The following is a 14689-nucleotide window of genomic DNA, read 5'->3' as shown; positions in this document are numbered from 1 at the left end:
GAGGTCTGGATGAATCTGCTGAGTGGCTCCTTTGTTACTAAAAACATCATGCTAATATTATATATCCTGTAGTATGTCTCCACAGATAATGGTTTTTTGTGTTATTGTTTCTTCTTTTGGGGATTTTTTTTCAGTAAACTCATCTGACCCTAATGCATTTCCTGAAAATCTGTTGTTCTCAGAAGATGTTTTAGAAGGGAGAGGTAAGAACACTAGAAGATAGACCTTATCAGGACCCAAAACCTCTGGCTTGACTCAGCAGCAGTCACAGGCGTTGTACAGAGCAAGATGAAAGAATACCTTTAAAAGCATATTTTGCTTTTGCAGTAGGCAATCACTTACAGGCCAGAGGTGTATGAAAGTACTATAATCTCCCCCTCTGTGTTGGCAGAAACATGAAAAGTGCACTATGAAAGAAGTGTTAATCAAAATCCAGTTCTGGAGATGAGATCCTGAGTTACACAATATGACAGCATTTAAGCTGACAGGTTTCCTCGCCTCTCCTTGCCTACCCTCCCGCCAGCATTCACTGGAGTTCCGTATCAGAATTTAAAAACAAACAAACATAAACCACAACAGAAACCCCAAACACCTACAAAAGTACCAATTGGCTTTCCTCATGCTGGGTACCCTGTATCTCGGTTCACACATACGTGCAGCATTAATCTGCAACAAGAGGATTTCAGTGCACTGATACTGCAAACTGTAGCTGTGGGTGTAATGTAGCCAAGATGTTAAGGACAGCACAGCTGCAGCAACAGACAGCAGAATACTGTCTGAGCACACTGAGGTAGCTCTGGGCTTTTTTCCTGCTATAAAAGAAAAAGAACCACCCACCCGCCCTACTCTACCCAAAGCATTAGCTTCAGATTACTGACCCCTCCAAATGCACCACCACCATCTGCTCCTGGCATCGATTCCACCGAGCTGGTGCTTGCTATCTGAGGGAAACAGAATGACACAGAACAATTTCAACATGGACATTCCTCCTAAAAGATACTAAACGCTGAAAAAGAAAACATGGCATCATTTGCTTTTTGCCCCTCATCCATTTCCTTGTGAATATACTTTGATTGCACGTGTTCATAGCCACCCTCCAGTGCTGGGCTGACTATGAAACAGGTAACTTTGCAGACAGCACTGGATTGCCAAACCGGCTCTTCCCTGCAGCCTCTGCCTATTCCCTACAAGCACCACAGAACATAAACAACTACGTTTTGAATTCCATGTCAGCCCTGCAAGCCAAAGGAGCAGGTGCTTTGTGTAGTCAGTGCATTCTGAGGAGGAAGAATATTTACTACATTCAAATGGAGTTAAAAAGTTAAGCTTTTCTTAAATGCAATACAACTCTCAGTCTCTTACTAAACACAAACTGGCACATATATATATTCAATACATATAAAGGGCAAATAACAAGCTTATGTACATCAAAACCATAGGCTACATCCTAAAAGGAAAACCATCTTCTTTGTCATTAATTTACAATGAGTTTTCTAGTTTACAGGTGATCTCAAAATATTAGACTCTTTATGATAAATTTTCCTGTTATTCCCATAGATCATTCTTACTCTGCCAATCAGAGAACATCTCCTATTTCAAGGTTACCCAAATCTCCAGTGCATTTCATTTGAAAGCAAGAGGGTTTAATCTGTTATTAGAAACAATCTGAACTGTAGCTTTGAGTAAATGGCCAAATTGAAAAACTACTCACTCCAACACCTAATTTATCTGTTTATATACCAATATAACCAATCAAATCTGGAGAACAAGCAAATGCATTCCCTGAGACTAGGGCTGTGCCACCCCTGGAGCACTTCCTCAGGAAATGCAACTTAATTAAAGGAAGCATCATGTACTCAACTCTAGCCAATTATTTCTGCCTCCACACAAATGGGAGTTCACATTATCTGTTCTCCAGTTCTGGGGAAAAGGGCTTCCTTCCATAGGAATCCTAATCAATCCAGGTATTTAGACCTCTCTGGCTAGTAAAAGGACATGTGTGTGCTGTGACACAGGACTTGGGAAGGGAATGCAAAAAAAGGAAAGAAAATGGGGTCTGAAAGAGAGATGAAGAAAACTCCCAGCAGGTTTAGGGGAAAGGGTAAATATTTCTAGTTGCCCATTCAGATCCTCATGCCCTTTTAATATTTATTTGGAATAATGTGCCAAAATCAGATACCCTCTACTCTTAACCTGAAAGAGATTTCAAAAGGGTTTCTCTGAAGTACCCCAGACCTAAGTGGAGGAACAGAGACAGGGGTAGGAAATCATGATGATTTATCAGGATTTAAAAATCATGATTTAACCAACAGAAGCACACCTACATCCCAAATCTTTGGGATGGCACTTCCCCAGAGCTCAGCTCTCTGTGGCACTTTTCCTTGCCAGCTTTCTAAGAATGCACAAACTGGGTCCTTCCCCCCCACAAACCTCCAATTCTTCTAATATCAAGCAGAGGTAAAAGAGGTCCTTTTCCTCAAGAACATTTGTAGATGGATTTAAAAAACCCCTTCACATACCCTTGAAATGCTACAGATGAAAATGGAAAACAGGGAAATGTGTGCCCTCTTTCTGAAGCATCTAAGCCACAAAAGGACCCCGAAGATTCCTGACAGGACTTCATTAAAAAAAAGCCCACTGCCACAGTCACCCTGCCAGGGCTGCCTGGCAATGACACCAAATATTCACCTCTTCACAGGTGGGAGGTTATTAATTGCTGTGGATTATTGCATAGGCATAATCTTAAAACTCAAATGTCAGATCCCTGCATCTCCAAGAAACCGTATGTCTTCTGGAGGCAAATTACAGGCTTAAGACCAACCCTTAATGCTTGGATGAGCTTATGTAAATCAGCAGGGAAAACAAAAGCATGCTAAGAGTTGCATGCAAGGCATACACTGGTCATGCCGCTAAAATAACTCATAAGCACTGTAAAGTATCAAATGTAGAGCCAAGGAGAGAAGAGCAATTTGGATGTTTTTCTATGAGCTTATTAGAACTAGAGTACAACTTCTAGTAGCTATTACAGATCCAGGCTGGAATCCCTGAGTGCATATCTATTTATTGAATCATGAAAGCAAAAAAGAGATTACTGTCATTGTTTCTCTAAAACACACTGCCCAATATTCAATAAAGATGACTGAATACCTCTGGTGGATGCTGCCCACTGCAGCATATTGCTACCAAGAACACTTTCAATATTTGTTCGGTTTTCATTACAGAACTACCTTTATCTCTGTTTAAGCGACAGCAATTCTGACACATTTACCCATGGCATCAGTTTTCAAAGCTCATTACCCTGATAAGACAATCTCCTAAAAATGCAGCATTCTGGCAGAAATTAAGGCGTGTTCTGCATTAATATCAGGGAGATAAACCAGACTACTGCTCTACTTGACCTTCATAAACCAGTAGAGCATAAACATGTGGCTACACCCTTTACACAGAAGCAAAATAAAACGGAATTTACAAAGCAAGATTGAACAGGCATCATGTCTTAACTGGATAGAAAGTAGTGTGCTTACTAATTTGCTTATTAGCAAGGGGGAATTTTTTGATCAGAGCATCCTGGTTCTGAAGGCAGCCCTGAGTTAAAAGCAGAGGCATGAATCAATTATTTTCTATCTTTTAGCCTATTATTTTTATCTGATGAGTAGTTGATGTTCAAGCTAGGCCATATTCTGAAAAAGACTCATTGTTGGCTGCTATCAACAACAAGATCATTTGCTGGTTTGTGATGGAGGTTTGTGACGATCTCCATTGTCAGGCTGATTAACGCTGGGATGAGAGGAATATCTGACATCTCTCCTGAGCCCCCTGGGAAATCAGTTGGATAAAAATCCAGCCTTACTGAATCACTGAAGGGAGAGGTTCCCATATGGTTAGGCACCAAAAAAAAAATGAGGAAGATAAAATGACCCCCAAGTTTAACTCTGCAGGTGATCCTTCCCTCCCCGCTCTCCAAGATCCACCACATCTGACCACCAACACACATCACAGTGCAATACACTGCAGATGTAGAGAAACCAAACAAATTTTAAGACTATTCTGAGTATTTAGTTGAAGAGTATCCTTCCTGAAATATATTTATTACCTGTAAGACAGGAACTTAGATGATCTTTAAGGTCCCTTCTAACCTTAATCATGCTATGATTCTATGATTTTAAGATCCTTTTAGAAAGCATCAACTTCCGTTCAACTCTTTAAATAATAAAAAAAAAGAAGCAATCCCAAAATGCGTCTTTGAGGAGATGAGGAAAAGTAATGAACAGCATCTCCCAGACTTACAAATGTTCTTCCAGACAGCCAACCACTCATAACACGGAAGAATTACATTTGTCATGCTATATTAGCCACTAGTCTGGAAAAAATTACTAATAGGCCTCTTGCACTGAATTATCCTGGGTAATTTATTCCATACCTGCATGGCTAAGTAACTATGGCTGATACTCATTTGAGAGCCAGCGAAATGGAGCTGTACTGTAATGTAACATAAAAACAAGAACGAGACTACACTATTTTAAAATTAACTATATAAGTCTACTTGAACTGTTGGTTAAACTGATAGCAAAGAAGGAGAATTAAGCACTTGTACTTACAGAGGAATCTGGAAGATGCTCCTCCTCTTGAGAAAAAGAGTTATTGAAAGCTCTAAATGTTTCACTGTTCTGTTTGTGCTTTTCAATTGTTGCTTGAATGACCTGAAACAAAAATTCCAGCAAAGATGAGAAGTGTCATAAAAGGAGCCTTGGAAAAATTCTCTCATAGGAAGATGGTTAGGGTTATCACTTTGGTAAAAACCCCTTACACTTGCATACACTAAATGGAAACTTCAAAACCTTAATGAGTGGTGCTGTTAGCGCACTACTGCTCAAATTCAAAACTAAGAGAGCTATGAGACAGTATTCTCTGTAAGTCAGATTGAAAGAACATACAAGGTGATATTCTGATGTCTCAGTCTCATCTCTCACTAGGCTTGAGGATGGCAGGAAATGGGAAGCCATTTGAAGTACCCGTACACTGCCTGGAGACAGTGGGTCAGCAGGAGCCTGCCTAGGTTCACATTTCTACATAAGCAGCTTCACCAGACAGGACATCAGCTTCCTTGCACAGCTGCTTTCACACAGAACCCAAAAGAGATAATTTTAAAAACAGCAGGTGCTGATTGCATGGTGATTTCTACCCATTTTGTTATGGTTTTGTATTAACCTGAATCCATTCTCTCTTTTCCTCTTCTGTCCTGTTAAAACAGAAGAAAAATACAGAAAATATCATAATTCTACTTCCAATATTTTCAGTAAATTCAATTCACATCTTCACAGCTTTACATGCATCAAGATTTTAGCTTTGCTATCCACCATTTTATAAACATTATTAATAATTATTGACCTCAACCACCACCAAAAAAATGCCAAAAAGTTTGAATTACTAATACAGTGGAACCTACAAGCGCTACTAAAACACTGGCAGCATTCAATGAAGCAAAGCAACATATCAATTTAACACACTCTGAGTTAGGACCAACATAATCTTTGCGTATGGAAGTTATGCATCTCTGGTACTCATCTCCTGATTTAAAGCTATGTCATACTATCACAGCCATGTCCCCTAGATGGTAAATTTCTACATGAATATTCACAAACCTGAAAGACAGAATAAGCACTATACCTGGCTTGTAGTTCCAATGATCTCTTTTTTCCCGTTATCGAAAATGTATGAGCCACGTTTTGTTTTGCAATTTCTTGGACCTGTAAGAAGAACATGTCAGCTTCTTACCGGTCTCCATTGCTTTCAATCAACTTACAAATAAAGTCATTCTGTGAAATACTTTGCAGAAAGGATCACTCAGAATACAGCACAGAGGTATTAAAAACAGAGATTGTTTCTATAATTACTTACTTGTCTTACTACAAAACTTGTTAATCTGTTTCCACAACCATTCCCCTACAGCCGTAGGGGAAAAGGTGGCTCCTGTATTAACTAGGTGACAAGAGCAGGCTTCCAATCAAAGCATGGGCAGTCACCCTTTTCTAACCCACCTTTGGATAATTACCTCATAATAATACCCCCCAAGAGATTCAAAGCTGGATTTTAGAATTTTATTATATTGCTGCTTACATATGTTATTATATTTTGTATTGAGGGGGAATCTGATGCTATTGAGTGTGGAAGCATTAAAACACAAGAAAAAAGAGATGCAAACCTGCAGTCCTGCAATGTCCATCTTCTCCCGAACACTGAACTTCTGGCCTATCAGCCTCAGTTTTGGCACACAGTATAGCACCATGCTGTTAAACTGTAACAAGGGAAGATTTTAAAAGAAGGGATTTCATGTATTCTGGCCATTTGGGAGTGGTGTGTTTTACTTTGCAGTTCTCAAGAAGAGATTTAAGGAGTAACCTAAGCTCACAGATCATTACTTGAGAGAGGCAGACAGACAGAAACATGCCACCCAGTCGCTTTTGCCTTCTCCCTCTCTTTGGTGCCAATTTGGTTGCTCTGAAGGCAAAGGAGAGCAATTCTGTGAGTGTCAGAAAGAGCTGGTTACCTTACACGGCAAGGTGGTCCTCAGGCAGCAGCCTCTGAGGAGGAAGGTGGGAAAACCCCCCTTGGGGCTGGCAAGCCATCAGCAAAGACGCAAGCATGGAAGAAGGAAAGAAATCCTCAAGGAAAGAGCATCCAGAAAACTGCTGCTTAGAGGAAGGAGTAGCTGGGCTCAGCTGGTGAATGCTTTTTGTATTTGAGAATAGGGAGATGGAAAAGTACCATTTCAGAGCACAACTCTGAAAATAAGAGAGCAACAAGAAAAACTCACCAGGAATAAATATCTATCCTGGGCTGTGCCGTTCTTTGCAGAGAGTTTCTGAATGTGTCCTTCTTTAATGAGCTCATTGGCTGGGTTAACAATATCCTCTTCACCACCAAGTCGCTCATAGACTTCCAAAAGCTTGTGCATTTTTTCCTGCAAGTACAAAGTGAAGTTTCGCTTCTTGTACTCCTGCTGATACAATGGCAGTTAGGTCTCCATCAGGAAGCATAGTCATATTCTGCATTTCTAAGCTAAGTGTGAAACCACAGCTATATGAGCAATGCTGCAGTCTTACACAGGGGCCTCCATGGCAAGTACCTCTTAAACAGGCAAAGCCAAAATGCTTAAAATATAGTTTTAATGTCATTCAGGCATCCTTATGTCTTCATCAAAATTCTCTATGAAGGGATTACATTTTCCTTTCCAGCAAAGTACTGTTTCCACTTATATTAAGTCATCCAAATATTAAAGTCAAAGCAGCTTTAACAAGTCAAAATAAGAAAGGTGAGTAAATCTTGCTACTGAGTTTTGGAAAAGTTTGGCTTTTAGCCACAAGCTGGACTGATGTGCTCCAAATGGCATTGCCAGCAATTGTTCAGGAGGTGAGGACAGAGATCCACACATTTACACCCAAATATATGCCCAAGCCCTTTTCTAAATCATACCTTTACCCATCTATACATTAAGCTGGAATTTCAGGACTTTACACACTCTGTTTATCACCATTTGACTTGAGAATTTTCACCAGAAATACACATCACACCACTTCCTGTCCTAATCAGTTCTTCTGACCAATGATTAAAAGAAAGAATAACAAAAGAACCCCAACAAAAAACCCCAAACAAAACCTAACCATTAACATAAACTCACTGCAAAACACAATGGATGGTGGGGGGGAGGGTCTGGACTAAAAGCAAGTAAGGAAATCAGCTAAGCCCAAAAGCAGACTTTTTGCACCAGATGGGAGGATGAGCAAGAGATCCCATTACTTTAAAGACAAACAGAAACCAGTGAACTTATTGAGCTGTTTTTTTCAAGGGGAAACTAGCACACCAAGAGCAGTTCTGTGAAGTCAAACCTGAAATTCTTACTCAGATATTTTTCCTTCGAGTCTCTGCTCAGGTAAAACCCAAATTACAGAAAAATTCAATGTAATAAGAAGCCCTGATTGGAGGCTTCAAGTTCTTATCAAAAATAAACATGGAGTGCAAAATTATTGTAGCAGCTTTTTCCAATAGGTTTATGTGTACTAACAGAAAAAAAAAAATCCAACGCAGAAAGCAACTAGCTGGTGGCTTCTATTCATCCTCTCTGTGGAGATACTGTGCACAGTCCCCAGCAAAGTAGTTATTTGGTGCCTTAAACTGGAAAAATTTCCATCAAAATATATCCTTATCCAGAGAACACGCTAAACTCACATAGACACAGATGGTTTCAAAACCAGTTTTCACTGCAACATACTGAAAACACAGACATCAGATTGTTACTTCCCTGTAGCAGACACAGGAAATGTTTCATGGTGTCCCCAAAAGCAAGGGGAAGGAAGTAAGTGTCTGATAAGAACAGGGAGTAAGATGCACAAGTGGTCAGTGAGTGTTAAGATAGCATTTCAGATCAATTAGATACAAAAGCTCCCAAGGCACCTGGGGGCACAAAAGGGGTAACATCTGTAACTATAAAGTCCATTTACTTTTATAGTAATGCACTTGCTGCTCTGGATACAAAGCACATAAAGCTAAAATTCAGAATCCCCATAGTCTCAGACTGCCCAGCTTTACAAGTAGAGCTTACCAAAGCTACTGACATATACTAAGTGCACTAAGATGAGGCGAAATCAAACCAAAACAACCTCCAGTCTGATGGATTACCGTAGGACCATAAAAATCAGTGAAAATGTGCAAGGACACCTTCTGAATGGATACAATTGGAATATTTTCAACGTATTTAAGTTAAAAGCAAATAATGAGTTTCATAAAGACCTTTCAACCCACTGGATTGTTAGGGAGAAGGAAAGTGGCCCAACAACCTAGGGTAAATGAAACAGGATCATTTATGATAAAGAGAACTCAGATATCGAACTGATGTTTAAAGCCTGACTCATTGTACTGGAAAATTCAACCCCAGCATGCTTTATTGAGCCTGTTGCAGTGGGGGACCATTGGTTCAACTAACTGTTCCAGTCAGATTACAATTCTGTTATGCAATTCCTACTCACCATCTTTCGGATGGCTGCGTTCGAATGGTTTGCTGCTGTAGATATGAGCTCCAGTGACTCTGCAATAAAGGTAGCAACAGTTATGCACTCTCCAAAATATGTCTGTTAACAACAACTTGGGGTTTGGGTTTTTTTCACCTCTATGATTAGCAATTTTCCTGCAAAATTCCTGTTGCAAAAGCAAGGACTGTGTATTTTTTTCCTTCCATGAAGTAAAGGAAACACTTTACACACACAATCACTCCTGCATGTTCAGCTGCCCATGTGCATCTAAGTGTTTAATCTTTCTCTCCTAGAAATCTAAGCAAGCCAAAGCCCATAGTGGCAAAAAAATGCAAACATCTTCTGGGAATCAACCTACTGAAAGTTAACTTAAGTCTCACTTAAGTCAAGTCTTCACAAACGTATTTCTAAGAGTGTTTTCCCAAAACATGGCTTCTGTGCTGTAACATGAAGTAACATGAATCCTGTTTCAGCTGAGATCACAGACTCCAAGAAACCAACACAAGTCCATTTCTCAACAGAGTCTAACCTGCTTTGCTGGCAAGCATATGCATTTAAGGCCATTATTATTTTCTTCCTCTGGGTATTGCAGAGAAGTCCTCCTGTATTTGTCCTTAGCCATACAATGGATTAAATAAAAATGAGATATATTCTACCATCACAAACTCCAATATTTTGTCACTGTTTATTTGACAAAGCTCCCTTTATTCCTAGAGCTAGCATATTAAACCTTTTTATTCTCTAAGCACATTCAAAATCACTTTGCGCTATACTTGGGAATAAATTATTCATTTAGATCTCCATTTCAATCATAGCCTTAGTTGAAAGAATCTGAACATGTGAAGAAAAGACTCCAAGATTTTAATTGTGCTTATTAGACGGAGAAGAGTTTACATGTACTTTCAGCATCTTTCCTATCTGGAGATTCTTCTGGAAGTTTCTTTAAATAGTCCTTTAGGAGAAGCTCATAACGAGGAATTCTTTGCACTGGTTCAAGCATGTGATGTTGTAATGTCAGGTTTCCACACACCTCCTGTTTCTGTAACAGACAAAAAACAATCACAGAAGAGTTTGTAAGTAGCTAGAGGAGCATAGAACAGCTTCTCAAGCTATCATAGAATCATAGACTCATTTAGCCTGGAAAATACCCTTAAGATACCAAGTCCAACCTGGCACTGCCAAGTCCTCACCTAAACCATGTCCCCAAGCACCACATCTACACATCTTTTAAATACTTCCAGGGATGACTTGCATTTAGAGACAGCCTGGGCAGCTTGTTCCAGTGCCTGACCACCCCTCTGGGGAAGGAATTGTTCCTCAGCTTCATCTAAACCTGCCCTGGTGCAGCTTGAGGCCATTTCCTCTTGTCTCATCCCTCATTCCTTGGGAGGAGAGCCCAGCCCCTCCTGGCTCCATCCTCCTGTCAGGCACTTGTAGGGAGCCATCAGGTCCCCTCTGAGCCTTCTCTTCTCCATCTGAACCCCCCAGGTCCCTCAGCCGTTCCCCATCTCTCCTGTACTCCAGGCCCTGCACCAGCTCCATTGCCCTTCTCTGGCCCCGCTCCAGCACCTCAATGTCACTCTTGAAGTGAGGGGCCCAGAACTGGACACAGGTGCAGCCTCACCAGTGCTCAGTGCAGGGGCACAATCCCTGCCCTGGCCCTGCTGCCTCACTGGTGCTGGTACAGGTCAGGATGCCATTGGCTTCCTGGCTGCCTGGGCACAAGCTGCTCATGTTCAGCTCCATCCATCAGCACCCTCAGGTCCTTTTCCATGAGCAGTTTCCAGCCATTCTTCCCAAGCCTGGAGTGTTGCAGGGTGTTGTTGTGGCCCAAGTGCAGGGCCTGGCACTTTGTCTTGTTGAACCTCATACAATTGGTGACATCGCATGTGTCCAGCCTGTCCAGATCCCCCTGTAGAGCCTCCTGTCCACCAGCAGCTAACAGGTTTCCACACCAGCTGACAGGTTTCATGTGAACCTTAGTCCCATGTCTCGCATTGTCTGCAGATACGCAACAATCCTCTTTCAGATTTTGTGTGCTCCTTCCCAAGCTCAGAAAACCTCTTTCCCTCCATGGCCTTACACAGCATTTTTCCTCCCAAAGACTATGTAAAGTCAGAAATCCCACAGGACTATAGTGCTTGCTAGAGCTTACAGCACAAGCAACAGACACATTGCTCAGACATCCCCTCTGGAGAGCGAGCTGCCTCAAATTCTCTTTCTTTCCATTTGACCAGGAAGGGGGTAGGTTTGAGATTGACTACACTATTACCCAATAAGGCACTGATCTGCTCTGCTTGCACTGGTGGAGTATTGCAGTGTATTTATTCTTCCTGTGTTTCTCATTTCTCCTCTCCTCTTTTAAATAGAAATGCCCGTTCACTTCATAGGGATCCTATGAAAATAAGTTCCTTGCTCTAAAGCACACAGGAAATTTCTGTTAGTGATATAATCCACCCCCTGAGTCCCACATCAGTGTGTTAACCACACACACACTCTTCTCCATAGCATTCATTTTACGTCAGCACACTAATGCCATATACTGGTTTGTTCCACTATGAGCAGACCCTCAACAACCACATTAATTTCAACATTTTTTTTCTCAGAGAAATGTGCTCGCTTCAGGTATTTGCAATTTTCCTCATAAATATTACAGTCATGACATGCTGCTGGCTCACCCGATTCCCAAGGCAAAGCCTGCAGTTCATGAGTGACTGAGAGAAAAGGAAAAGCTATCTTTCCAGAAATTCAGATGTAAATTTGCTGTTAAAACTCTTGTCACAGTGGAGCAGCCTGAGCAATATTCCTGTTTATAGGAGATAAAGTGAAATTATCCTCTCTCAGTGTTTTACAGAACCACATTTCCCAGAAAATGCAACTGGGATGGAAAGAATCAGATATTCCAGGAAGAACTAAAAAGGGCATGGAACTTCACTACTGCATGTTAGTGCTTGGTTTATACTCCCAATCCACTTACTACAACCTTCTCCATTGCCTTTTTATTCCAGCAATAGGATCTTAACACTTAACAGCAATAAGGAAGAAAAGGAGGAAGTCACATCAAGGTTCACACCAATTGTATTCACATGCCAAGTGTATCCCTACCTAAAATGCCAGCAGTGACAAAATAAACTGTTCAAAATAGGAAAAGTTTAATGCTGTGAGATTTTTTAAAGTTCAGAAAGTTCACACTGCAATTCACTTCCATTAACAACTTAGGTGGACAGTTTGTTACTGAAGAACCACAACAAACCACAAGTGGTATTCTGAGAAGTAACAGTGACTTCTGATAGCACAGAGACAGGCCAGATGAGTGAACTAAGTATTCCTGGTCAAATCTTTGCCTCTTGCAGGTAGAGGCATTGACAGAAGCAAAAGGTGCTTAGATGTTGCCACCAAAATAACCTACAGTGAAATCCTGCTGTTGGTGGGGTTCAGAATGGCACCTTCCACATGCACTGCCTGCACTCACACTGTCTCACAAAGTCTTGCTCAAGCAAGAGCAGAAATGATTATGGTCTCAGACAGCTGCAGATCAGCTCTGCAGACTGACAACTAACACACATGGCTTACGTTGGTAACTTGGTGGTGAGAAAAGACAGGGTGGGAAGATGCCAAGCTGGGTTCATACAGAACAAGGTTAAGAAAGGGCCATGTGGAGTGAGAGTCTTGTAGGAGAGGAACCTCCCCAGTCCCTGCTCCTCCAAGCCCTGACCTTCCATGCAGGGCCTCTCTTCCAGAAGGTGCTGGGGATTACTTGATTACTGACAGCTGGCCCAGCCACAATCCTCCCATTGAGGGCAGGCAGCTGTGCTCCCTCCTCAGCTTAACCCACTCCCTGCCAGCTCGCCCTTCCCAAAGGACGGTATCTGCTTTCCCAGCACAGGCAGAGAGATGCTTGCAAGTGTGCTGGAGCCTGCTTCATCCTCATTCCTTCAGCTGGCCCTGGGCCTGAGGATAGAGAGAGGTTTCACAGGTACACCAGCACCAGCAGAGCTCTTCCTCCCTCCTCACACAACTTTTTGTATAATTAAGAGAAAGCACATGAAAACCCATGATAAGCATCTTCCTGCAGAGCTGTGAGCTGCAAGAGCTGCATGCCACTTCCTGAGCCTCACAAAAATCAGACCAGCAACACATGCTGCTGGTGACACACTTGAAGTCAAACACACCCACCTCAGAATGAAAATGTATTTATTAAAAAGCAATTAAAATTAGTGATAACGAAAAGAAATCAAAAAGCATTTATAAATGGACATGTTCACAGTCAGAACTGCCGGGCTAGGAGCAAGGTTTTGTTCTGCAACTTCTGATACTTCTCTTAAATATATGAGCAGAAAAAAAGCTACATATGTGAAAAATACGTGTCAGACAGCAAAAAGAGAAGAAACCACTGCCACTAAAAATGATGTATTCTTAGTATTAGAGCAGTGTCATCTTCTAGCTAAACACTGTGTGTCACATACTGGGAAAAAAAATAACTCACACAAATGAATGAGGATCTCCATATTATGCCAATTAACCACATACCTGTATGTTCTGAACAACATCTTTGAATGGAGAGGACCTCTGCATACATGTGTTCACCATGTCCATTGCCCTGTCAAAGTTCTTTACATATTCTCCATACATCTTCAGAAAAGGAGCAAGTTTCTGTAGGATATCTCCAAGCCGTGGGTTGACATTCCTATGGGAAAGAGACAGGTAAGCACTGAAATCTCTGGAAATCAGTACTATCTTCTGAGAAAAAACACAATTGCAAGACTTTCACAGTTGCCTTCCACATGCACAAGCACTTACACACATGTGCAATGAAGATACTTCAGGCTAATTTTAAAGTAATCTTTATCATAGCCTAGATGAAACATCCAACATTAATCTAGACATACAGGTGTTCTGCCCCCAGTGTCACTCTTGTAAGTGAGGATCAAATTCAAACTGATTGCACATTGTTAAAGAGACTTTTATAGATGTCTGCTGTCCAGTGCAAAATCCTGCAGGAAACTTTTACTTTGTTAAAATCATCTGTTCCACCACAGCCAAACATCAGAAGAGGTTTTAATATAGAGAGATCACTTGGCGCAGCTGAGTAGTCCCAGAGACATCTGTCTTCTCTGAATTCACAGCTGGGCAGAGCAACAGCCATTTCTCCCCCAGCTTTCTTCTCCTGCTGAACTCTTCAGCTATTGAATAAGCTTCTGCCCTGACTTCCAGACTCTGCAGTTTCCCTCACTTTATTGCAGCTGTACCTGTAAGTGCCAAGTCAGGTGCAAGTGTGCTGATACTCACTAATTCCTTCTAGTCACTGATGAACTATATGAAGACTGGCCTCAGCCAAGAGAGATGTGAACTCTGGTCTTGTCTTCATCGGTCAGGGTATTTGGAAAAGGGCAGCACTATCTGAAACTTCCACTGCAGGGCACTATGCAGTCAATGTGTCATCTGAAATCAAGTTTCCTACATCTGCCTTACAATTAACGTTTATACCTGTTGCTGTATTTCTGCCTTATCTACAACTTTATGCAGCTGACAAATTTGAATTGGTACTTGACCTTTACTACTCATCGAAAAACAAAACCAAACTCCAAGTTAAAAAACAAAAAAACCCAACAAAACCCTCAAACCCCAACAAACAACCCCCCTCCCCAAATACCCCAAAGAAA

At 41.3% G+C, this 14689-nt stretch overlaps 1 protein-coding gene across 9 annotated transcripts in view; it reads right to left on the bottom strand.

Moving 5' to 3' along the window:
- The window catches only part of FGD3 (FYVE, RhoGEF and PH domain containing 3), a 114741-nt gene that overhangs the window by 23539 nt on the left and 76513 nt on the right, over positions 1–14689 (bottom strand). For 8 of the 9 annotated variants that reach the window (XR_004080597.1, XR_004080599.1, XR_004080598.1 and 5 more), the window contains exons 7-15: positions 13557–13713; positions 9927–10065; positions 9024–9082; positions 6815–6961; positions 6203–6295; positions 5668–5747; positions 5209–5239; positions 4599–4700; positions 879–941 (exon numbers count right to left, since the gene is read on the bottom strand). Coding sequence is in view for 6 of the 9 variants with exons in the window: in XM_005149353.3 (XP_005149410.2) it covers positions 879–941; positions 4599–4700; positions 5209–5239; positions 5668–5747; positions 6203–6295; positions 6815–6961; positions 9024–9082; positions 9927–10065; positions 13557–13713 (871 nt within the window). In the remaining 3 variants the exon portion in view is untranslated. The remainder of the gene's footprint in view (positions 1–878; positions 942–4598; positions 4701–5208; positions 5240–5667; positions 5748–6202; positions 6296–6814; positions 6962–9023; positions 9083–9926; positions 10066–13556; positions 13714–14689) is intronic. The other variant, XM_031049173.1, reaches the window with a different exon arrangement.

This window comes from Melopsittacus undulatus, chromosome 9 (assembly GCF_012275295.1).
Source record: "Melopsittacus undulatus isolate bMelUnd1 chromosome 9, bMelUnd1.mat.Z, whole genome shotgun sequence".
Taxonomy (NCBI): Eukaryota; Metazoa; Chordata; class Aves; order Psittaciformes; family Psittaculidae; genus Melopsittacus; species Melopsittacus undulatus.
This window is presented reverse-complemented; position numbering and strand designations above follow the sequence as displayed.